This window comes from Chelon labrosus, assembly GCF_963514085.1.
Source record: "Chelon labrosus genome assembly, chromosome: 23".
Lineage (NCBI taxonomy): Eukaryota > Metazoa > Chordata > Actinopteri > Mugiliformes > Mugilidae > Chelon > Chelon labrosus.
Genome location: NC_140356.1, coordinates 21584130 through 21607836, shown reverse-complemented (window position 1 = coordinate 21607836; position 23707 = coordinate 21584130). Strand labels below are relative to the sequence as shown.

Sequence of the window (23707 nt, the reverse complement as noted above, 5' to 3'; positions counted from 1 at the left end):
CCTCTCTCCTCATCCATCCATCCTCTCTCCTCATCCATCCATCCTCCATCCATCCTCCATCATCTCTCCTCATCCATCCATCCTCTCTCCTCATCCATCCATCCTCTCTCCTCATCCATCCACCCTCTCTCCTCATCCATCCATCCTCTCTCCTCATCCATCCATCCTCCATCCTCTCTCCTCATCCATCCATCCTCTCTCCTCATCCATCCATCCTCCATCCATCCATCCTCCATCCATCCTCCATCCATCCATCCTCCATCCATCCTCCATCCTCTCTCTTCATCCATCCATCCTCTCTCTTCATCCATCCATCCTCTCTCCTCATCCATCCATCCTCTCTCTTCATCCATCCATCCTCTCTCCTCATCCATCCATCCTCTCTCCTCATCCATCCATCCTCTCTCTTCATCCATCCATCCTCTCTCCTCATCCATCCATCCTCCATCCATCCTCCATCCATCCTCCATCCATCCATCCTCTCTCCTCATCCATCCATCCTCCATCCATCCTCCACCCTCTCTCCTCATCCATCCATCCTCTCTCCTCATCCATCCATCCTCCATCCTCTCTCCTCATCCATCCATCCTCCATCCTCTCTCTCCTCATCCATCCATCATCCATCCATCCATCCATCCATCCATCCTCCATCCATCCATCCATCCATCCTCCATCCATCCATCCTCTCTCCTCATCCATCCATCCATCCATCCTCTCTCCTCATCCATCCATCCTCCATCCTCTCTCCTCATCCATCCACCCTCTCTCCTCATCCATCCACCCTCTCTCCTCATCCATCCATCCTCTCTCCTCATCCATCCACCCTCTCTCCTCATCCATCCATCCTCTCTCCTCATCCATCCACCCTCTCTCCTCATCCATCCATCCTCCATCCATCCTCCACCCTCTCTCCTCATCCATCCATCCTCTCTCCTCATCCATCCATCCTCCATCCTCTCTCCTCATCCATCCATCCTCCATCCTCTCTCTCCTCATCCATCCATCCTCCATCCTCTCCTCATCCATCCTCCATCCTCTCTCCTCATCCATCCATCCTCCATCCTCTCTCCTCATCCATCCATCCTCTCTCCTCATCCATCCATCCTCCATCCATCCTCCATCCTCTCTCCTCATCCATCCACCCTCTCTCCTCATCCATCCATCCTCTCTCCTCATCCATCCACCCTCTCTCCTCATCCATCCATCCTCTCTCCTCATCCATCCATCCTCCATCCATCCTCCATCCTCTCTCCTCATCCATCCATCCTCCATCCATCCTCCATCCTCTCTCCTCATCCATCCATCCTCCATCCATCCTCCATCCTCTCTCCTCATCCATCCATCCTCTCTCCTCATCCATCCATCCTCTCTCCTCATCCATCCATCCTCCATCCATCCTCCATCATCTCTCCTCATCCATCCATCCTCCATCCATCCTCCATCATCTCTCCTCATCCATCCTCCATCCTCTCTCCTCATCCATCCATCCTCTCTCCTCATCCATCCATCCTCTCTCCTCATCCATCCACCCTCTCTCCTCATCCATCCATCCTCTCTCCTCATCCATCCACCCTCTCTCCTCATCCATCCATCCTCTCTCCTCATCCATCCACCCTCTCTCCTCATCCATCCATTCTCTCTCCTCATCCATCCATCCTCTCTCCTCATCCATCCATCCTCTCTCCTCATCCATCCACCCTCTCTCCTCATCCATCCATCCTCTCTCCTCATCCATCATCCTCTCTCCTCATCCATCCATCCTCTCTCCTCATCCATAGGCTGCTGGGGGACGATGCACCAAACACATGTCCTCCTTCTTTCTTCTCTCTCCTCTCTCGCATCCTCCACTTTCTTTTCTCTGGCACAGAGCTCTTGCCCTCTAATTTCCTATATACTACTAGTCATACAATTCTGTGCTATTACTATGTAGAATGTTTACTGCTGTGTGTGTCCCACCCCCCTTCCCCCCCCTTCCCCCCCTTCCCCCCTCTTCTTGTGAGTATCTCTGGCCTGGAGTGGTGTGTTTCCTGTGGAGCTCTATACTACATCTGTTGTCGTGGTCTCATCAGCCTGCCCAGTCTTCATGGAATCCTGCAGTTCTCCACTCCTACCTGAATGAACAATTCTCCAACCTGCCTATGATTCCTCTTACATTTTCAAACTGTCATGTAACATCATCAGTTTGTATCATAAGATTCCACATGTACACTTTAGTCAGATATGTGTATCTATGACAGATGTATGTTTATCTTGCTGTTCTCTTCTCTTCTCTCTTTGCTGTTCTCTTCTCTCTTTCTTCTGTCTGTACCCGGCTGGCCTTAGGCAGATGGGTCCGTCCATATGAGCTGGGTTCTGGTTCTGGTTCTGGTTCTGCTCGAGGTTTCTTCCTGTTAAAAGGGAGTTTTTCCTGCCACCGTTGCCTTCAGGCTGCTCTGGGGGTTTCAGGCCGGGTTTTTGTAAAGCGTCTTGAGACGATTTGTATTGTTATTGACGCTATATAAATAAAATTGAAATTGAAATTGAAATTGAATCCATCCATCCTCTCTCCTCATCCATCCATCCTCCATCCATCCTCCATCCTCTCTCCTCATCCATCCATCCTCTCTCCTCATCCATCCATCCTCCATCCATCCTCCACCCTCTCTCCTCATCCATCCATCCTCCATCCATCCTCCATCCTCTCTCTTCATCCATCCACCCTCTCTCCTCATCCATCCACCCTCTCTCCTCTATCCATCCATCCTCCATCCATCCTCCACCCTCTCTCCTCATCCATCCATCCTCTCTCCTCATCCATCCATCCTCTCTCCTCATCCATCCACCCTCTCTCCTCATCCATCCATCCTCCATCCATCCTCCATCCTCTCTCTTCATCCATCCATCCTCTCTCCTCATCCATCCACCCTCTCTCCTCTATCCATCCATCCTCCATCCATCCTCCACCCTCTCTCCTCATCCATCCATCCTCTCTCCTCATCCATCCTCCACCCTCTCTCCTCATCCATCCATCCTCCATCCATCCTCCATCCTCTCTCTTCATCCATCCACCCTCTCTCCTCTATCCATCCATCCTCCATCCTCTCTCCTCATCCATCCATCCTCCATCCATCCTCCATCCTCTCTCTTCATCCATCCATCCTCTCTCCTCTATCCATCCATCCTCCATCCTCTCTCCTCTATCCATCCATCCTCCATCCATCCTCCACCCTCTCTCCTCATCCATCCATCCTCTCTCCTCATCCATCCATCCTCTCTCCTCATCCATCCACCCTCTCTCCTCATCCATCCATCCTCTCTCCTCATCCATCCACCCTCTCTCCTCATCCATCCTCCACCCTCTCTCCTCATCCATCCATCCTCCATCCATCCTCCATCCTCTCTCCTCATCCATCCACCCTCTCTCTTCATCCATCCACCCTCTCTCCTCATCCATCCACCCTCTCTCCTCTATCCATCCATCCTCCATCCATCCTCCACCCTCTCTCCTCATCCATCCACCCTCTCTCCTCATCCATCCATCATCTCTCCTCATCCATCCATCCTCTCTCCTCATCCATCCATCCTCTCTCATCATCCATCCATCCTCCATCCATCCTCCATCCTCTCTCCTCATCCATCCATCCTCCATCCATCCTCCACCCTCTCTCCTCATCCATCCACCCTCTCTCCTCATCCATCCATCATCTCTCCTCATCCATCCATCCTCTCTCCTCATCCATCCATCCTCTCTCCTCATCCATCCATCCTCCATCCTCTCTCCTCATCCATCCATCCTCCATCCATCCTCCATCCTCTCTCCTCATCCATCCACCCTCTCTCTTCATCCATCCATCCTCTCTCCTCATCCATCCATCCTCCATCCATCCTCCACCCTCTCTCCTCATCCATCCATCATCTCTCCTCATCCATCCATCCTCTCTCCTCATCCATCCATCCTCTCTCCTCATCCATCCATCCTCTCTCTTCATCCATCCATCCTCTCCTCATCCATCCACCCTCTCTCCTCATCCATCATCCTCTCTCCTCATCCATCCACCCTCTCTCCTCATCCATCCACCCTCTCTCTTCATCCATCCATCCTCTCCTCATCCATCCACCCTCTCTCCTCATCCATCCACCCTCTCTCCTCATCCATCCACCCTCTCTCTTCATCCATCCACCCTCTCTCCTCATCCATCCATCCTCTCTCCTCATCCATCCACCCTCTCCTCATCCATCCATCCTCTCTCCTCATCCATCCATCATCTCTCCTCATCCATCCACCCTCTCTCCTCATCCATCCATCCTCTCTCCTCATCCATCCATCCTCTCTCCTCCACCCTTTAAAATCCATCAGGAGTTAGTCGTAAAGAGTCACTCACAACAAACAACATTAAAATGTGACCATTTTATTGAGAAACAGGCTTAAAAATTGAATGCACACATTTAAAGTAGAAATCAGCGACTTCCTGTCAGGCTTCACATTACAACAGCTCTCAGCGCATCGTCACTTTAAATTCAATACGTCACATTATAAGTCACTACCTGGCATCCCAAACAGAAATCATAAACAGAAAGAAAAAGAAAGTAAGAAAGAAAGAAAGAGTCCCAGATAAATGCCGTCTTGCTTTAAGGGCAGTGGTTCCCAAAGTGAGATATTGGGGGGGGTTAGAGGGTGACGGTATTCCCCGCCGGAGTCCCGCGGTACAGGAGTCAGTTACTGTCACTGTTGGTAACGTGACAGGGACAGGATAGAGCAAATAATCAACGGGAGCGGGACGGAGCCAGAGATTAAATTAAAAAATGACGCTGCAGTGCGGTGAGTGCGCCCAGCGTTAGACAACAACACAGGGAGCGGGACGTGAAGATTTTCTTATGTACCAAAGGGGGCCCAGCAGAGAAAGTTTGGGAACCACTGCTCTAAAGGAATAAATCAGATCTAATTTCACCAATAAAATCACAAATCAGCTGAAACATAAATTGTTTTAGAGAAAGATCAAGCTGATCTGTCTGTAACAAAACCTCAAAAATAAATTAGATTTCAGAGACAACAGTAATGTTTCCTGTTTCCATGTCTAGAACTCATCGTGTCGTAGTAACGCCTCCCCGAAGTTCGTCACCTGACTTCCAACAAACACATCGTGCTTGTCCAGGATTTCCTCCTTGGTCAGTTTTCCATCCTGAACAGAGAAACAGACGTTAAACAGGAAAACAGCTTCAGGTAAAATCAGACACATTCAAGTGGAAATCATTTTTGACCTTGTTGGCGTCGGACTCGTGCAGCAGGTGTTTGGCTTCAGTTTCAGCGTGGTCGTAGTCGGACGGAAGAATCCAGTTCAGCGTCTCCTCTTTGTCCATCTTCCCATCTTTGTTTTTGTCCCTGAACTCTGCAAACTGTTGACGTTCAGTCTCCACCCACTCTGGTTCTTTGTCCCCATCCTCACCAACGTACATGTCTCCTTCAAATCAAAACAACAGAGAGAAGATTTCACCAACACTTTACTACTGCCACAGGATTTAGATTGAAGCATCAGATGTAAAGATTTCCTTCACAGTTACCGAATCATTTCAGTTCTACATTTTATTTAACTTGTGTTTTTACCCTGTTGTTGTAAAACCTAAACTTCACCTCAGACCAATAAAGACGGATCTTATTTATCTCATTTCATCTCATCTCAAATACTCACCACAACAATGATGTGTATCAATGAAACAGTAAGAACCAAGGAATCTGTAAATCTGTTATTACTACGACTCCACCACATGTCAAAGCTGTGAATATAACTTTCACTGCGGGAGTATCAGACAGATAATACCACGATCTAACCCGAACCCTAAAATACTGCAAAGAAAAATTATTTCTGTCATTAAATACACAACGACAATAAGGCACAGTACAGCATTGTGTAGTTACCAGTGTGTAGTGTCAGTGTGTAGTGTCTTTACCGATATATTCTTTGAGGTCAATGAACCCGTCTCCATTCTTGTCCATGTCTTCTATAGTTTCCTGTTTTGATCAGAGATGTCAGAGTCACTTCAGGTATAAACCATCTGAACCACCTGGTCACATGACTTCAGTCAGTCTCACCTGAACCACGATGTCCTTCATGTGTTCATGATCTTCAGGATGAAGGAAAGCCGTGAACTCTTGTTTGTCAGCGAATGAATCAGCGTTTCTGTCGGCCAATCTGAAGCGTCTCTCGTCCCTCGCCATCATGTGGGTGTAGTTGTACTCGTTGTCTGTCTGGGGGTCATCTACAGACCATAAATCAGATCAAGGAAGGCTGTTCTTCGTGAGACCAGTTAACGGTGCAGTAATATCAGACATTGTCAGCATTCTTACCCAGATGACTGCCATATGTGACGTTCTTGTATTCATCCCAGCTGATCACTCCATCCTTGTTCACATCGAAGTCTTTCCACTGATGCTCTACGCTATCATAGATGCTTTTCTTCTGAGCGGTTTTGATCCAGCGCCTCAGCTCCTCCTCAGAAATAAAACCGTCTCTGTTACTGTCGATTTTATCCACAATGATGCTGCAGAGACACAGAGACTTGTTGGTTGTGAAATGCCATTGCTGACTTTAGGCCGAGGACTCACTGTGATCAAATGGCCGAGTCCAGATAAAAGACAAACGAGTCAAACCTGCCCTACAGAACAAGATCAGTGAAACCTTTATCATGTTAGTGTCTAGGTTTCACGGGATGAAGGATTTTATTCATTAATAAGTAGAAATGATCATCAAACAGACAGGTTAGATCAGTCACTAACATCACTGAATAAAACTTGACTTCATCAGTTTACTGAAGGTTGTTTGTCTACGTTTCATTTTCATTTCAACCTGTACCAACAGAGATTCATCTATTCTCTGAACATGTTTCTTCTTTGCTGTCACATCTGATGAAACATCACACACCCTGTGTTTGCTGTAGTTGATGGTGTGTCATTAAATGAAACAACATCTAATTTAAATAAAGTTTAATGAAGCGTGAAATCCGTGTAAACCAAGTCTAACTAACTGAACAGGATGTGGATGTTTTTCTGTGGAGCAGGAAGAATAAACCAGGATGTTTCCACAGAAACACACTGTACATACAAGCAGTATAAACAGTACATGCAGCATACATGCAGTATACACATATATGTAGTACTCAGTATACTGCACGTATAGTGCATGTACATGTACAAGCCCTGAGAGGAGGAAGTTTCTGTTGTGATGGTGTCTGTGCTGAACTCACCCGAGTCTCTGTCTGCTCTCCTCTGGAGGGAGGTGGTCGAAGGTTTTGGCTTCGTCATGTCCCAGAAAAGCTTCGTGGTCGTAGTCGTAGTTTTTGTTGTCATCGTGTTGAAGCTTGCTGAGAGGCTCTTCATGATGAACTCGAGTCTTCTTCTGTGTGGGCTTACTGTCGCCGTGGACAACGCAGAGGATGAAACACAGGAGCAGCGATCGGATCATCCTGACAGGCGAGCTGGAAACACACCTGACGTTCACCTGACAACTTGACACAGATTCATTTAAATGATCATCTCTCTGAGGGTTTATCTTTCTACAGTCTTTCTGATAAATAAGACTCAGTTTGAAAGTTGAAAATAGTTTTAAAAGAGTTAAGAAGAGTTGAAGGTGTTTCTTCCTGATCTGAGTCCAGACTCAACCTGAACAGATGATGACGTTAATTCATTCATTCATTCATGAATCTCTTCTCTAATGCCTCCACTGAGCTGCAGATCAAACAGGAATCATCACCTCATTCATAAGTTTCTAACCCGCTGAGCTCTCTCACCTGTGCGCGTGCTGCTCCTTCACCTGGCCGTTCCACCGTCTCCTGTTCTCTTCTTCTCTTCATTTACACTAACAACCCGTTTCCGCGCGACTTCAGCCAATCAACTGCCGTTTGGATCACTACCTCCGATTTGATTGGTCCACTTCAGCAAGGTATATGACGTCAGAGGAATGCTCCATCGCACTTGCTTCTCATTGGTTGTTGTGCTGAAGTGAACCAATGAGAGAGAGGTCGGTGAGAAAAGAAGTGAAGTCTCCTGCCACGTCCTCACGTTTCAGAGACAGACGCCAAGAAATAATAATTAATAGTATAGATAAACATTGCTCTGTGTAATTTTATTAATTAAAATAAAATGATTTGTATTCGTTGTTTGATGTGATGAAAGCAGTGACGAAGATTAAATTAATTAAAGTTGTTATTATTCAACGAGTGGCCTCTGCCTGGCTGTAAATGATTATTAATATAATATTATGTTAAGTAAAGTTTAGTTTAACTCAGTGTCATCACGATTTATTAACAACGGTTTGACCCTGCCCGTGTCATTTGTATTCATGCTGCAGTGATCCTGTAATAAGTTAATTGCATTGCTGAACAGCTGATGAAGAATATGAGGTAACCAGAGATGTGCATGAACACCTAACCCCCGCCCCCCTTCACTCCGGTTCACCCCCGTTCCGGGAAAAAACAAACAAACAAACAAACAGTTTTACAGCTGTCAGTGATCAGTTATTTCCCAGAGAAGGGATTCCCAATGTGGGGTGCACGAGCTGCCTCTAGGGGGTGCGCGAGAAGAAAAATGACGGAGAGGTTATCTTCTGCACGGATACTATCCCAGGATAGGCAGTCAGGGGTTATTGAAAACAGCAGAACAGATATGACAGGCTGAGGATGGATGGGCACATCAGTCAGAGATTCTACTGAACTAGAATAGAAATAATAAAACGGAAAAAATGATTCTCTGGTGTGATAGCAAATATGAAGCAATGCAGAGGCATCTCAACACAAGCAATGACTGGAGATTATAAATGAATGACAGCCTATCAGACACCTGAACCCCCTCATCTCATTTACATTATATACAGCTGTGGCTCAGTCGGCAGAGCGGGTTGTCCACGAACCAGAGGGTTAGCGGTTCAATCCCCGGAATATGCTCCCAGTACGTGGCACTGGTGTGTGAATGTGTGAGTGAATGGGTAGATGTGTCTGTGACTGTAAGGCGTTTTGAGTACCAATAGGTAGAAAAGAGCTGTATAAAAGCAAGGCCATTTACCTGGTTTGATGTTTTGAAGAAATTAAATCTGTTAATCTGAAAAAATTTAGATGGGTCGAATATGATACAGATTTCACACCAAATGGTGTGGACCCTAGATTTAAGAACTGGACAAATAAAGGTATTACTGATTACTGTAAGATAATGGATAAGAACACACTACAGAGCTTACAAGCACTAAGAGAAAAATACAACTTGGAAAGTCATGATTTTTTCAAATATTTACAGTTACGACAATATTATTTGAAAGAAATTTGAATAAATGAAAATTCCAAACCCAGTAAAATAATACAACTAATACAAGCATATACTGGTACTTCCAAATCAGTCATTCTAAAACTTAACCGGGGTATTGCAAAGGGTAGAGGAAATACCACAGAGTATATCAAGGAGAAAGAACTAAATGACAGATTCACATGTCAGCAATGGACAACATGTGTAAAACTGTTTTTTCTACCTCTTGTTCAATATACTGGTGTGAATTCAGTTGGAAAAGCCTTGTTTCTTCATTACACCTAAAATGAAAACATACCTAGTATCAACGGCTCACACACGCTGGAGAAGTTGTGGGGACGATGAGGAAATCACCATCACATTTTCTGGTGGTAAATGGTTACAGATCGATCCGCCTACGGTCACCGATTGGCTAGAATCCTAACCATCACAAACTGTAACAAACCTGGGCGTGATTTTTGACTCTGAGCTTAGTTTTATCCCACATATCAAAAACATAACAAAGATTGGTTTTTACCATCTTAAGAATATAGCCAGAGTCCGCCCATTTCTCTCTCAGGCCAGCACGGAGGTACTGATGCATGCTTTTATCTCTTGTCGTTTAGATTATTGTAATGCCCTGCTCTCTGGTCTTCCCAAAAAAAGTATCTTTAATCTTCAGCTACTTCAGAACTCAGCCGCACGAGTGCTGACAAGGACCAGAGGGCGGGAGCACATTACACCGGTTTTAAAATCGCTGCATTGGCTTCCCGTGCGCTTCAGGATTGATTTTAAGGTTCTCTTACTTGTTTTTAAGTGTCTTAACAGTCTTGGGCCTCCTTATTTATCTGACTTACTTTTACCATATCAACCCTCGCGGACCCTGAGGTCGTCTGGTACTGGCCTTTTAACCATACCAAAAGTTAGATCGAAAACACACGGGGAGGCGGCTTTTAGTTATTATGGTCCCCGATTGTGGAACAGCCTGCCGGAGAACCTCAGGGCTGCAGAGACTGTTGATGTTTTTAAAAAGAGGCTCAAGACCCACCTTTTCAATCAGGCTTTTAACTGACTTCTTTTATTACCCTACCTTTTAATCAGATTCTTGATATGCTTTAACTACATGTCTTCATGTACAAGTTGAAAGCATTTTATCTATACTTTTCATTTTTACCCTATTTTAAAGTTTTAGTTTTCGGCCCTCAGATTTTAGCAGTTTTAGTTCTTAGCAGTTCTTCTCAGACTTTTTATATTTATTTTTTATTTTCTTTTACTTTAATAATATGTTTTAACTACATGTCCTAATTGTACAAGCTGAAGGCATTTTATCTATATTGGTCATTTTTATTCTGTCTTTAGTCCCTCAGTTTTTAGCTCCAGTGTCTCCTCATGGGGGCCTACCGCACTGGGAGCTGCTCTGGTCTACTGACGGGGGTGCTGTCCTGTGGGTGGCTCTGGCCCTGGTGGCTGGGGGGCTCTGCACCTTGGTGTAGGGCCTCCTGTCTACCCGGGTCGGGGCTGTCTCTCTACGGCGGCATTGCCTACAGTCGTGGGCTGGAGGCCCTCTCGATGCGGTCGGCCCCCAAAGGTGGCTTTTTCCTTGCTCCAGGTCTCAGTGCCAGCCATGTCTCTCTCTAACGTGTACAGTGAGTGTGAGCCTTTGTGTGTGTGCGTGTGCGTGTGTTTCTACGGGGGGGGGGGGGGGGGGGGTGTGTGTATGTGTGTGTGGGTGGGTGTGTGTCTCTGTGTATCTCTGTCTTTTTACGGGGTGGGAGGGTTGGGTTTTGTTCTTAGTGTTTTTAGCCTGTGTTTTGTCTTTGCTGATTTTAGCCTCTGTGAGGCACTTTGTATTGCTTTTAGTATGAAAAGTGCCATACAAATAAAATTTGATTTGATTTGATTTGATTTAGAAATCATAATGAGATGGAAAGACTGACTTTTTTACTCAGACTGAGAAAAGATTTCTATTGTGCAAGAAGGACAAAATGGACAATGTTTCTGTTGAATGAGGAAGATTGCTGATGATTTTTGAGGTTTCTCTTACTTAAAATACATTTGAAAGGGTATTGAAATGTCATTTGCTTTTCCATAGCATTTCCATGTGATACAAATTGTACAAACTAAATAGTATTATGCAAAACCTCTATTCTTTGTTGAGGTGGAAGATGTCCAGTGCCTGGTCAGGATGCTTTACTTGTACTGTGCTGTTGTTGTTCTGTCATAAAACAAATAAAAAGTTAATTATCAAAAAAAGAAAATGGAAAAAATGAACGTGAACTCTTGATTTTGTGGTCTATGAACTTAGTTCAAAATTAAAAAATGTGAAGTATGAACTTGAACTAGTTCACTTTTATCCATGTGAACTGAACTTTGAACTAGTTCTTGTTTAATGTGAACTTGCACAACACTGGAGGTAACAAATGACAGAACATTGGGAACCAGATGTGTTTTACTGAAACATCCTCTCATTTAGAGCAGAGCGCCATCAACATCCTGGTGGTTTAAATCCTTTATAGTGTCTGAGATGTTTGCTGTTAGTCACTCACGATATAATAATAATAATAAGTGTTGTCAGGGTGGTAATTAGTTTTACTTCACTGGTGATCACATGTAAATAAGCCAGTTTGTGGTGTGACGATGGATACCACAGAGCTGCAGAGGCACAGGTCTTTGCTGCTTATGTTGGCATGAATTACTGAGTTTATCATAATAAACTTTTATCTTTGTTGATCTTACGTCTTGTCTCTATTTCATGTTGCAGTCAAGTTGGAACAAGTGGGCACAGGTTAAACTAGTGGTGGATCTAAGATGGAAGGATTTAAGGTGGTTCTTCAGAGAAGAAAATGTCCTCAGCCCAGATATCATTCATTTTTGATAATATCAGCTGCTAGGACACTTGATGTTTATCATGAGCCATAAAAATATTTTATCTGTTCTTCTTTTATTCTAGTATTTATGAAAATCTTATTTTAATGTCTTCACAGATATCAGAGTATAACAAAACGGACTCCTCATCGATGTGTAGGTTTTATATAACCGTCTCTGACGTATCTGGCTTGTGAAGCCAGAAGAGGAATAAAATAATAATCATCATTCCATCTCTGATTATCTAGATGGTGTCCAGCTGCAAACCACGTGGCCTTCACTGATAACTGGAACACTTTCTGGGGAAAGCCTGGTCTGATTAGACGAGATGGCATCCACAACACTGCTGCTCTCATCTCTAGGAATATGGACGATTTTATTAACCCCTTGTTACCATGACAACCCAGAGTTCAGACCAGGAGGCAGAGTTGACTTCTCGAGGACTGTCTCACACCCAAAACTCTCTAAACTCCATAGACGTTCTGTCTGCTCCCAGATTCTTTAAATCAAAAAACTACAAAAGAGGAGTTATTCATAGGAACCTTAGATAAATCAATACACATTGTACAGATCTAAATCTCTTTTAGTGAATGATTTGATAACTGATCATCAGATTGATCTATTTAGTTTGATGCAGGATGATGAATATGTTAGTTTAAATGACAACCCAAAGACATTTAACATATTGTATAAAACAAGGTGTTACCTGGTTAATAAGTAAAAGTAAGAATACTGAGTGGTATTTATTCAAATCCTGAACTCATTAAGAGAAACATTGTCTCATCTAAAAAGACATCAATGTCTCTTCAGTTCAACAAATCTGAAGATCTTCTGAGGGTCAAGTCGCCATGGAGACTTGTTGGAGTGACACCGGAAATAAAACTATTGGAGTGTCGTGGTGAAGAAGATTAAAATGTGAAGCTGAACACTGAGAGGTTCAGACAAGTCCTTCCTGGTCTGACTTGTTTCTTTCGCAAATCATCCAATAGCCATTCTAGAGTTGGTTCGGATTAGTTTGAGCTGTTAAAACGTTATTGACAAACAGGTCCTGTGAAAAGCATCAACCTGAGTTTGACAGAAACACCTGAGGGGCTAACCCTAACCCTGGTGGCCCCAGGGCTCCTGGATGTGTTCTTCAGGGGACGTTGGTGGCCCCAGGGCCCTTGGATGTGCTGTTTAGGGGGAGTTGGTAGTCCAGGGCCTCTGGATGTGTTGTTGTTTAAGTAATGTTGGTAGTCCAGGGCCCCTGGATGTGTTGGCTCTGCAGGAGCCTCTGCAGCTCTTTAAACTGTTCCACTGTCTGGTCCTTCACATCAGGGTTTGAGATCTGCAGCCGGATGCTGTCCGTGGACCAGCTCAGTTCCCCAGAGAACATCTCGGTCAGGATGCGAGCCACCACAGGAACCACCTGGGGACATGAGAATTAGACTAAAACTGGACCATCAGCACCAGACCAAGAACCTTATTGCTATATCTGGATCCTTGGATTATGCTGGTCCTGACAAAATCACGACATGCATCTTTTTAACAGATTTGTTTTTGAGCGCGGCCTGGTGGTCACATGAACAGCTGACCTGGACGATGATGAGTTTCTTCTCTTTGGGTTTCTTGTCAGGCCAGTCCTCCCCGAAACAGAAGTAGATCTCAAAGGGTGGAGGGTTCGGAGCTTCTCCTTTCTGGAACAAGATCAGCTCTGTGGACAGAAGAACATATTAGAACACAAAAAGAACCTCACAGGTGGAGAACCCACTGAAATCTCTGAGACCTTGCAGGAAGTTGTTGAGGCTGAACACTTTAATCTTCTTCTCCCTCTCCATGGGGTTCGGTGGTCCCTGTTCTGGCATTCCCGGTCCAGACCAGTACACCTTACACTGACAGAGGCGGACAGCGTAAATGTCCTGCTCCCAGATCTCCAGGATCAGACCTCTGTCCATTACATCCAATAGGGCCTCAGTGTAGAACCGCTGCTTCTGGTTCTGGATCTCAGATGTCCCTGGGAACAGCACCTGCTGCAGGGTGATGGGTCCAAATAGGTCCACCTGCTCCGGGGTCGGTTCCAGGTGTCCGTAGTACAGCCGGCAGCCCTGGGGATTACTGACGGTCAGAGAGCCCATGGTCCGACCCCGGTACTGGAACTTCAGGTCAAGATCTGTTACTACAAGACAGAGAGTGGACTTCTGATGGTGGACAGCAGAGGGCGCTGAGACACAACAAGAAATACTGACTGTTCTCGAGCCAGAAGAACAGAACGTTCATCAGAAGTTCAAACTGAATCATGTTTAACCACAACATGAAAGACACATAAGTGTTCATGAAGGACACAGACTGTCTCTGGTGTAATGGACACAGTTCTGTCTGTCTCTGATCTAATGGACACAGTTCTGTCTGTCTCTGATCTAATGGACACAGTTCTGTCTCTGGTCTAATGGACACAGTTCTGTCTGTCTCTGATCTAATGGACACAGTTCTGTCTCTGATCTAATGGACACAGTTTTGTCTCTGATCTAATGGACACAGTTCTGTCTCTAGTCTAATGGACACAGTTATATCTGTCTCTGGTCTAATGGACACAGTTCTGTCTGTCTCTGATCTAATGTACGCATTTCTGTCTGTCTCTGATCTAATGGACACAGTTTTGTCTCTGGTCTAATGGACACAGTTCTGCCTCTGATCTAATGGACACAGTTTTGTCTCTGGTCTAATGGACACAGTTCTGTCTGTCTCTGATCTAATGGACACAGTTCTGCCTCTGATCTAATGGACACAGTTTTGTCTCTGGTCTAATGGACACAGTTCTGTCTGTCTCTGGTCTAATGGACACAGTTTTGTCTCTGATCTAACGGACACAGTTCTGTCTCTAGTCTAATGGACACAGTCATATCTGTCTCTGGTCTAATGGACACAGTTCTGTATGTCTCTGATCTAATGGACACAGTTCTGTCTCTGATCTAATGGACACAGTTTTGTCTCTGATCTAATGGACACAGTTCTGTCTCTGATCTAATGAACACAGTTTTGTCTCTGATCTAACGGACACAGTTCTGTCTCTGATCTAATGGACACAGTTTTGTCTCTGATCTAACGGACACAGTTCTGTCTCTGATCTAATGGACACAGTTATATCTGTCTCTGGTCTAATGGACACAGTTCTGTCTGTCTCTGATCTAATGGACACAGTTCTGTCTCTGATCTAATGGACACAGTTTTGTCTCTGATCTAATGGACACAGTTCTGTCTCTTGTCTGATGGACACAGTTCTGTCTGTCTCTGATCTAATGGACACAGTTCTGTCTGTCTCTGATCTAATGGACGCAGTTCTGTCTGTCTCTGATCTGTCTCTGATCTAATGGACGCAGTTCTGTCTGTCTCTGATCTAATGGACACAGTTATGTCTGTCTCTGATCTAATAGACACAGTTCTGTCTGTCTCTGATCTAATGGACACAGTTCTGTCTGTCTCTGATCTAATGGACACAGTTTTGTCTCTGGTCTAATGGCCACAGTTCTGTCTCTGATCTAATGGACACAGTTCTGTCTGTCTCTGATCTAATGGACACAGTTCTGTCTGTCTCTGATCTGATGGACACAGTTCTGTCTGTCTCTGATCTAATGGACGCAGTTCTGTCTGTCTCTGATCTAATAGACACAGTTCTGTCTGTCTCTGATCTAATGGACACAGTTCTGTCTGTCTCTGATCTAATGGACACAGTTTTGTCTCTGGTCTAATGGCCACAGTTCTGTCTGTCTCTGATCTAATGGACGCAGTTCTGTCTGTCTCTGATCTAATGGACACAGTTTTGTCTCTGATCTAATGGACGCAGTTCTGTCTCTGGTCTAATGGACACAGTTCTGTCTCTGATCTGTCTGCCTCTGGTCTAGGTCTAGCCCAAGAGTGTTCTGGGTCTAAGACATGGACTGTCACTGCTGTAAATGATCTGTCCCAACAGAACAACTCCAAACTCTGGTCCAGACTCACGTGGGATGCTGCTCAGCAGGTCATACTTGCAGGGTTGACTCTGAGGGTCCCCCTGGTTCTGGACACCCCCCATGTTGCTGGTCTCCATCGGGGCAGACACAGAGTGAACAGAGGCAGATGTGGGTGGGTTCAGTTCCTGGAGTCCATTAGGCAGTCCTCCAGGATGGACATAGCTACCCTGCTCCACCATCTGTTCCTGAGCTGGAAGGTCAGAGGTCATGGGAAGGACCAAAGGCATCGGGACCACATGTGCAGGTCCAAACGTCCCATTGGTGGATAAACGGAAGTCGTTGACTTTAGACTGGGCTGGGAAGGAGGAGTAGGAGGCCAGATCGCTGATCCTGGGGTCTGATGAGACATTTCATCAGATTACATCCATTGCGTTTCCATGGAGACACTTGAACTAAGCGTTGTACTTACTGATGCTGAGGTCCATCAGATTGGGCATCTGAAAGGTTGGACATTGTTTTGGTTAGTCAGGTGATCAAATGTCAACATAAGGTTTGTTTTGAAGGCGTTTTCTTCCTCACCTCCTCGTCATCATCCTCAACTCCATCTGAAACAAAAGTAGTCGACAGTCAGACATCAGAAAACTTTGGACAGGTTAAGCAGAGGTTCATCTGATCACAAACATACGTGTTCGTTCTCCTCACACTCAAGAATTTAATTCAAACAGGAAGTTCAGTCTCTGTGTTCCTGTTGTTTCAGAACATTAATGAAGAAACTGACTGAAACAGCGGAATGAGTTTGTTTGACTCAAAACACCAGACCAGAACCCTGATGAACCCAGAACCCAGATGAAACCAGAACCCTGATGAACCCAGACTTCAGATGAACCCTGAACCCAGATGAAACCAGAACACTGCGTCCTCACCTGGGTTCCCCGGCTGCTCACACACTTCATAGATCTTGTACGGTTGGACGGGAGTCTCTTTGGTGCCGTCAAACTTCAGCTGAAACTCTCGGCTTTTGTTCAGAGCACAGCGAAGGTTGGCTTTCCACTTAGCGGGGTCAGGTTCATCCACACCCTCCTGGTATTTACCCGTCTCCAGAGCCCACGCCTGGAAGACAACAAGCAGGGTGAAATACTGAACAGCTTGGCTCATGCGAAGAATCTCACTCTGGTCACTCTCAGGCTGTTAAACAGTGTAAAGACAAAATATTAGGAACAACCATTTACAGTAAAATGATAATAAAAAGATCAACCAGAGGATTTATGGAGATCAGTGATAGTCTGCAGGAAGGAAGTGATCCTGGTTCTGTTCTGGTTCTGCTGGATCGAAAGTGATGTTTCATGTTTTATATAATCTTACAGGAAGGTTTAGATAGTTCACATCTTTCCTACTGAGGTTCAGAAGAGGAAGTTCTTCTCAGAAATGATTTAACACATTAAAGGTTTCTCCACATGTGTGTGTCATGTGACCTGTTGAACAGTGGCGGGTGGACATGGTTACTATAACAGGTTACTCTTTGCAAAGCTAAGCTAGTGCCCTCCTCCCACCCCATCTACAGCCTGTTTACTGATAATTCAGAAGAATGAATCTCCCTCTAACTTGACCTGCTCCTTTAACGGACCCTTTTCAAACAGTCTGAAGACAGAGAAAGAGGAAGCAGAGAAGGAGGAACAGACGTCAACTGAAACTGAATTCTGAGCTAAATCAGAAAATGTGAAATGAAACTTTCTGAGAGGAGGAAGTCTCAACTTCTTCATCCATATTGACTGTGACCTCTGAGTCAGAACACAGACCCCTGACTTTAATTCAGACTTAAACCAGCACAGAGACCCAGACCCATTAGATCAGACCTTGAAGATGGTGTTTTCCTCCTCTGTTGTTGGCATGTGGCGTGTAGCGTGTTTCCATGGGATCTGGAAGAGTCGGTGGTCTGGACTGAGCCACTGTAGACCTGGGTACCTGCCGCTGTTCACCTGAGCCAGCAGCCAGGGCTTCAGGCGGATCCTCCGGGGCTGGACACTCATCACTGTGAACACCGGACACTGGAACAAGTGGGACGACTGGGACACTGGGACAACTGGAATACCTGGGACTCTGGGATACCAGGCGTACTGGAGACCTGGGACACCTGGGACTCCTGGGACACTTGGGACACTTTGGACACCCGGGACACTGGGGACATCTGGGATGACTGAGAGTTGTGGGTCAACAGAAGAGGAGGAGATCACTAATTACATATAGTGGTTTATTATTTCTTATATTTCTTCTGTGTGTTTTGACACAAAAATGTCTCAGAACATGTCTCAGGTCCTTAGAAACTAAAAACCCCTGATGAGGGTGTGTGTCTCATGACTAAAGGACAATAATTTGTGATCATTTGCGTTCTAACATGAGATCACTGAGAACCAAACCTGAGACAGACAGAACCTCATAGATGAGGAGGTTCTCTGAAGAACATGGTGCTCCTGGTCCTGGTCCCGGTCCAAAGAAGAAGACCAGTCTCCTGTTTACTCAAACTCACCTGAGATCTGATGTCTTACGTGAAAACACTCTTCACCTTTTGCTGCTGAGGTTCGTTCTGCTTTCTGATCTAACATTCACTGATTTATGAGGACAGAGATTGACTGACTTCAACGATGGACTCACCTGGTCCTGGTTCTGGTTCTGGTCCTGGTCCTGGTCAAACAATCAGCATGTAGTGGTAGAATCTGAAGCACGGACACGCAGAACTCGTTCCTCAGATCAGATGAAGTCAAGTTGAAAAAAATAGAAACTACTTCCTGTTGCAGATTTAGCTGTTAACAAAATAAAAGGTTTCATTCCGGAAGTTGTCTCCGTCTGAGTCGAAACACGTTGGTACAATGTTTAATCTAAGCTGCAGATGTTTGTATATAAAAACTTGAATAAACCGCTGAAAACATCCTGTCATACATTTATTTCTGAAGATTTTATAAAGGTTTAAAGCAACATTTTATTATGAAGGTGTGTCAGGTAGTTTCCGGTGTGTCACGTGTCTCTTCAGGTCCATTGACAGATCCGCTGTGTTTTTACAGAAGTCTTCAGGTTCCTCCCTTCCGTTCTGTGCTGAAACTAAAACAGTTTCATTTTCACTGGAAGGTTTCAACATCAACAGCAACAGTTGTATAATACACAGAATATAAAAACTGATCAATAATATTAAAGTGAATGAATTAATAATATTAAAGTGAAATATATAATAATATTAAAGCTAAATAATCAATAATATTAAAGTGAATTAATCAATAATATTAAAGTGAATTAATTAATAACATTACAGTGAAGTAATCAATAACATTAAAGTGAAATAATCAATAATATTAAAGTGAACTGATCAATAATATTAAAGGTTAGTGATCAGTAACACAAACACTTGTAACCCATTAATGAAACAATCTATCGTGTCATGATGCCGGTTCCGTGTTCGTGTCACACGTGGAGATGAACATTTTACATGTATGAAGTTTAAAGTTTCATCTGTCTGTTAAATTTAGAGCTGATCCAGACTCATCTGTTGTCATTGTTGTTGTGATAATTATTAAAGTTGTTGTCGCCGTCGTTGTCATTGTGGTGGGTTGGGGTTAGTTGACAGTGGTCTATAGGCGCGTTCGACTTCATGCAGATCTGTGCAGATCTGACTTGACGTGATGCATGCTGGGTTGTCATGCTCCTAGATCTCGAATATGATTGGTTAAAATGAACTTGTGTCAAGCAATGAACTGAACGAACTGTAAAACTAATGGACATGTCCTCATCCACCTCTACACACTGAGAACTACAACCCCACCATCTTTGTTTTCATTAAGATGCGACAGACCTCAGTTCTCTGCTGACTACGTAGAACAAACCCTTAAAATGACAGAAGAAACATTTAATTAAAGGAATAAATAAAGCGATGAAATCTGAACTTAAAACGACTCTAATCTATAGAATCATCTCAGAGCTGATATGTATTAATCCTCATCTAATCATCACATCACTCTATTTAATATTTCAAATGAGCAGATCATAAAGACTCAGAGTTTATTTATTCCTTGTTATTTTTATTAATGAATCATTTTCACTATTTAAATGTTTGAGAGCTTGAACTATTTCTGTTCAGGATGTTTGTAAAACCACTGGTTTTTGTTTCTTTCTTTACATTAGTTAAGGGCATGGACACCTGCTCTCTGATTGGCTGATGTGTCAGAGCTCTTTGCTCCTGCTCTCTGATAGGCTGGCCTTGTGTTCAGACTGGTACATATGCTCTGATTGGTCTGTCTTTGTGTCGTCTTCACTCTGGTCTGGGGACATGGAGACACCATGGACATCCATGGATTTGGGTGTTGACCTCAGAGTGTCTGGTAGGTCATGTTGCCTCAGCGTCTCCCATGTGTGAGGGTCACCTTCAGGTTTTTCTAGGACCGTGAACAGGTAGCGTCCAGCAGGGTCACTGAGGGACACCTCTGATGATGATGGTCTGGATCTGCTGTCTGCTGGGTCGATGGAAAATGAAGATGGAGGAAGCAGAGAATGTCTCCTGGTGTAGACGCCCTGTCTACCGTGAAAACTGTGAGAAGACAATTGACGACTGAAAGGTTCCTCCATGAAGGCCGGAGCGCTAGAGTTCACCTGAGAACAAACACAGACTCAATGACCTGAACGACGTCAGACGGTCACGATTCAAACTATGACTCAACAACAAGCAGGAAACTCGATGTAAAATCAGACATCTGAGACACAAACAGAGACGACGCAGAGACAGCTTCAAAACATCTGGATCATAAACTCTACACATGTCACATGACTTCGTGTCTGTCTCATGACTTCATGTCTGACACCAACTCATTCCCAAAGTTTAGCCTGATTTTATTTTCTGATCATAATTAAACATTAAATGACTAAACATCCAGCAGTGACATGACTTTGAGTGTCAGTCCTCAGTTCCTTCTCTTTTAGCTTATTCTTTGGTCTCTACCAGCTCCAGAGGGAAACATCTGTCTCTGCTGAATGTGTCGGATGCCTGGAAACAACTGGAAACAAGTGGAAACATCTGGGAACTTCTGGGAACTTCTGGAAACCTTGAGACTCGGGTTATGGTCGCTGAATTAAAGCATTCGTACCACGTTGGGGTTTCCAAGTGCCACAGCTGCGTCATCTTCTGGGTTCTGCAGTCGCCTCTGTCGGACGGTCCACAGCAGCAGAACCAGGACCGCTGACAGCAGCACCAGCAGAATCAGAGCTGCTAACCCTCCAGCCAGTCTGCTGTCCAAGTCTCCGAATAACTGCTGCTCCGTGAACGCACCATGAGGCACTGAAACATGAGGAGGTCAGGTAAGGTAACATACCACTAAAGACATGAGGAGGTCATGTCAGTTAACGCACCACTATAAACACGAGGATGTCATGTCAGTGAACGCACCAGGAGGAGGTCATGTCAGTGAACGCACCAGGAGGAGGTCATGAAAGTGAACACACCACTAAAGACATGAGGAGGTCAACATGAGGAGGTCATGTCAGTGAACGCACCACTATAAACACGAGGAGGTCATGTCAGTGAACGCACCACTATAAACATGAGGAGGTCATGTCAGTGAACGCACCAGGAGGAGGTCATGTCAGTGACCGCACCAGGAGGAGGTCATGAAAGTGAACACACCACTAAAGACATGAGGAGGTCATGTCAGTGAACGCACCACTATAAACATGAGGAGGACAAAGTAGAACCAGACATCTGACACATTCTTTGTTCAGTCTTGCCAGATGTAGTGAATCAGTGATAAAAAAAAAAATGTCACCTGAAGAATCTGTCTGTTGTAGGGATGCAGTTGGTCTGTCCTGGCAATCAGAATCCCTCTCTGGGTGACTTGGTCATGTGAGGTAATATACCATTATAAACATGAGGAGGTCATGTAAATGAACGCACCAGTAGGAGGTCATGTCAGTGAACGCACCACAAGGTCATGTCAGTACTCATCTCAACTCAGCTTTATTTATAGAGCATTTAAAAACAACCACAGCCGAAACATAGTGCTGTACATAGGAAATAATAAGAACTAATACCAATAAAACAATTAAAACACTAAACCAGAGCAGGGTCTCATGCTGGTTTGAAAGCCAAGGATTAAAAATTAGTTTTAAGACAAGTTTTAAAAGTGGACAGTGACGGGTCTTGTCTGATGTGCAGTGGGAGATGGTTCTATAGTTTGGGAGCAGCAACAGAAAAAGCTCTGTCCCCTCTGAGCTTAGACCTCAGTACCTCTAGGAGCAGCTGATCAGCTGACCTGAGACACCAGGCAGAAGTGTAAGGATGGAGAAGCTCAGAGAGGTAAGGTGGAGCCAGACCATTTAAAGATTTAAAGGGAAATAAAATAATCTTAAATGACTCTAAAATGCACAGGAAGCCAGTGGAGGGAGGCCAGAATGGGAGTTATGTGCTCCCTCTTACGTCCTCCAGTTAAGAGACCTGCAGGCAGCATTCTGGACCAACTGGAGACGTACGAGGGACGACTGGCTGAGCCCAAAATAAAGAGGGTTACAGTAATCCAGCTGAGATGTGATGAAGGCATGGATTGCTGTCTCAAAGTGCTGGTGAGTAAGGATGGGCTTCGTCTTTGCCAACTGCCTAAGGTGAAAAAAGCTGGACTTAACCACTGCACCAATTTACCAATCCAATTTAAAATCACTGTCTATCTTGAAGCCCACGTTTGAGACTGCTGGCTTTACATAAGATGACAAGGGGCCCAAATCAACAGGGAGGGGTTCACAAAAGCCTCTGGGACCGAACACCATCACTTCTGGGGTTTTTTTTTTTGATTAAAATTTAAAAAGTTTAAGACCATCCAGTAGACATGACCATAGACTTTATAAATATGGACAATGCGTCCCCACTTCCTGTCATTGGCGAAAAGACGCTTCTAGCGACTTTTGAGCCAGAGTCTGATCAGTACGGTCCGAGAGTGGAGCCGTGATATTGATGCCCCACCTACACTTTCTCCACACTCGCTTGTGTTTTTGTTTAATTAATACTACGCTCTGCTCTACCTCCACCAGTTACAAGGAAATGTTGGACTATACATGTATGTACTTATTTATATGTACCCAGTTGGCATGGCAACTTGTATAGAGTTAAATAACTAACTCAAAAGAATCGTGTATGTATCGGTATTATAGTAAGTACCTTAAAAATTATGTGACGTGTATTTTAGTGTTTGGCCCAAGTCCTGCCCAAGTCCTGCCCACTAACATGGAGGGGGTGGAGCAGGGACAGCTCTACGGGCTTTGGGTACACTTTGGAGGAGCACCTCCTTCTTTATACTGTCTATGGAAGACACCATGAGATAGTAGGTGTGTGGTCGTCCTGAGTGTTTGAAGCTGAAGTTTGTTCTGATCTGTGGAGGAACCTGAACTCACCACCTTGTGAACATCGTCAGGTTCAGTCTCTCCGCTGCTTAAAGCTTTTTTGTGTCACATATGTGAACTGTTTGACGTGTTTATGTTACATGAGTCACCTGCTTGTCCTCTCTGCAGGACTTCAATGTCCACTGAGGCTGAAACTTCTTCACCTGATTCTTCATCTCTGGCAACAACCTGTGGAGTCGACAGAAAATAGTTATTTAACCCAAACAGTCAGAATATGAATAATTAATAATTAATAACATTAGTTTGTCCT

General features: G+C 44.6%; 2 protein-coding genes across 3 annotated transcripts; both read right to left on the bottom strand.

Moving 5' to 3' along the window:
- Window positions 1-4342: 4342 nt before the first annotated feature.
- Window positions 4343-7813, bottom strand: LOC311508851 (calumenin-A-like). 2 transcript variants are annotated; one of them, XM_084573842.1, is made up of 7 exons: window positions 7762-7813; window positions 7219-7449; window positions 6323-6516; window positions 6068-6234; window positions 5926-5986; window positions 5239-5438; window positions 4343-5159 (listed from the first exon to the last, which is right to left on the bottom strand). In XM_084573842.1, the coding sequence occupies exons 2-7, from the start codon at window positions 7434-7436 to the stop codon at window positions 5055-5057; spliced, it is 945 nt and encodes a 314-aa protein (XP_084429968.1). In that variant the 5' UTR covers window positions 7437-7449; window positions 7762-7813; the 3' UTR covers window positions 4343-5054. The 2 variants fall into 2 exon arrangements, with proteins under 2 accessions (XP_084429968.1, XP_084429967.1); XM_084573841.1 differs by having other exon boundaries at window positions 7219-7479; window positions 7762-7803.
- A 5026-nt stretch (window positions 7814-12839) lies between these two features.
- Window positions 12840-18795, bottom strand: irf5 (interferon regulatory factor 5). Its single transcript, XM_084573773.1, has 9 exons — window positions 18685-18795; window positions 17889-18229; window positions 16959-17145; window positions 16615-16640; window positions 16505-16532; window positions 16085-16432; window positions 13875-14264; window positions 13684-13802; window positions 12840-13517 (listed from the first exon to the last, which is right to left on the bottom strand). The coding sequence occupies exons 2-9, from the start codon at window positions 18060-18062 to the stop codon at window positions 13329-13331; spliced, it is 1461 nt and encodes a 486-aa protein (XP_084429899.1). The 5' UTR covers window positions 18063-18229; window positions 18685-18795; the 3' UTR covers window positions 12840-13328.
- Between the last annotated feature and the right edge of the window lie 4912 nt (window positions 18796-23707).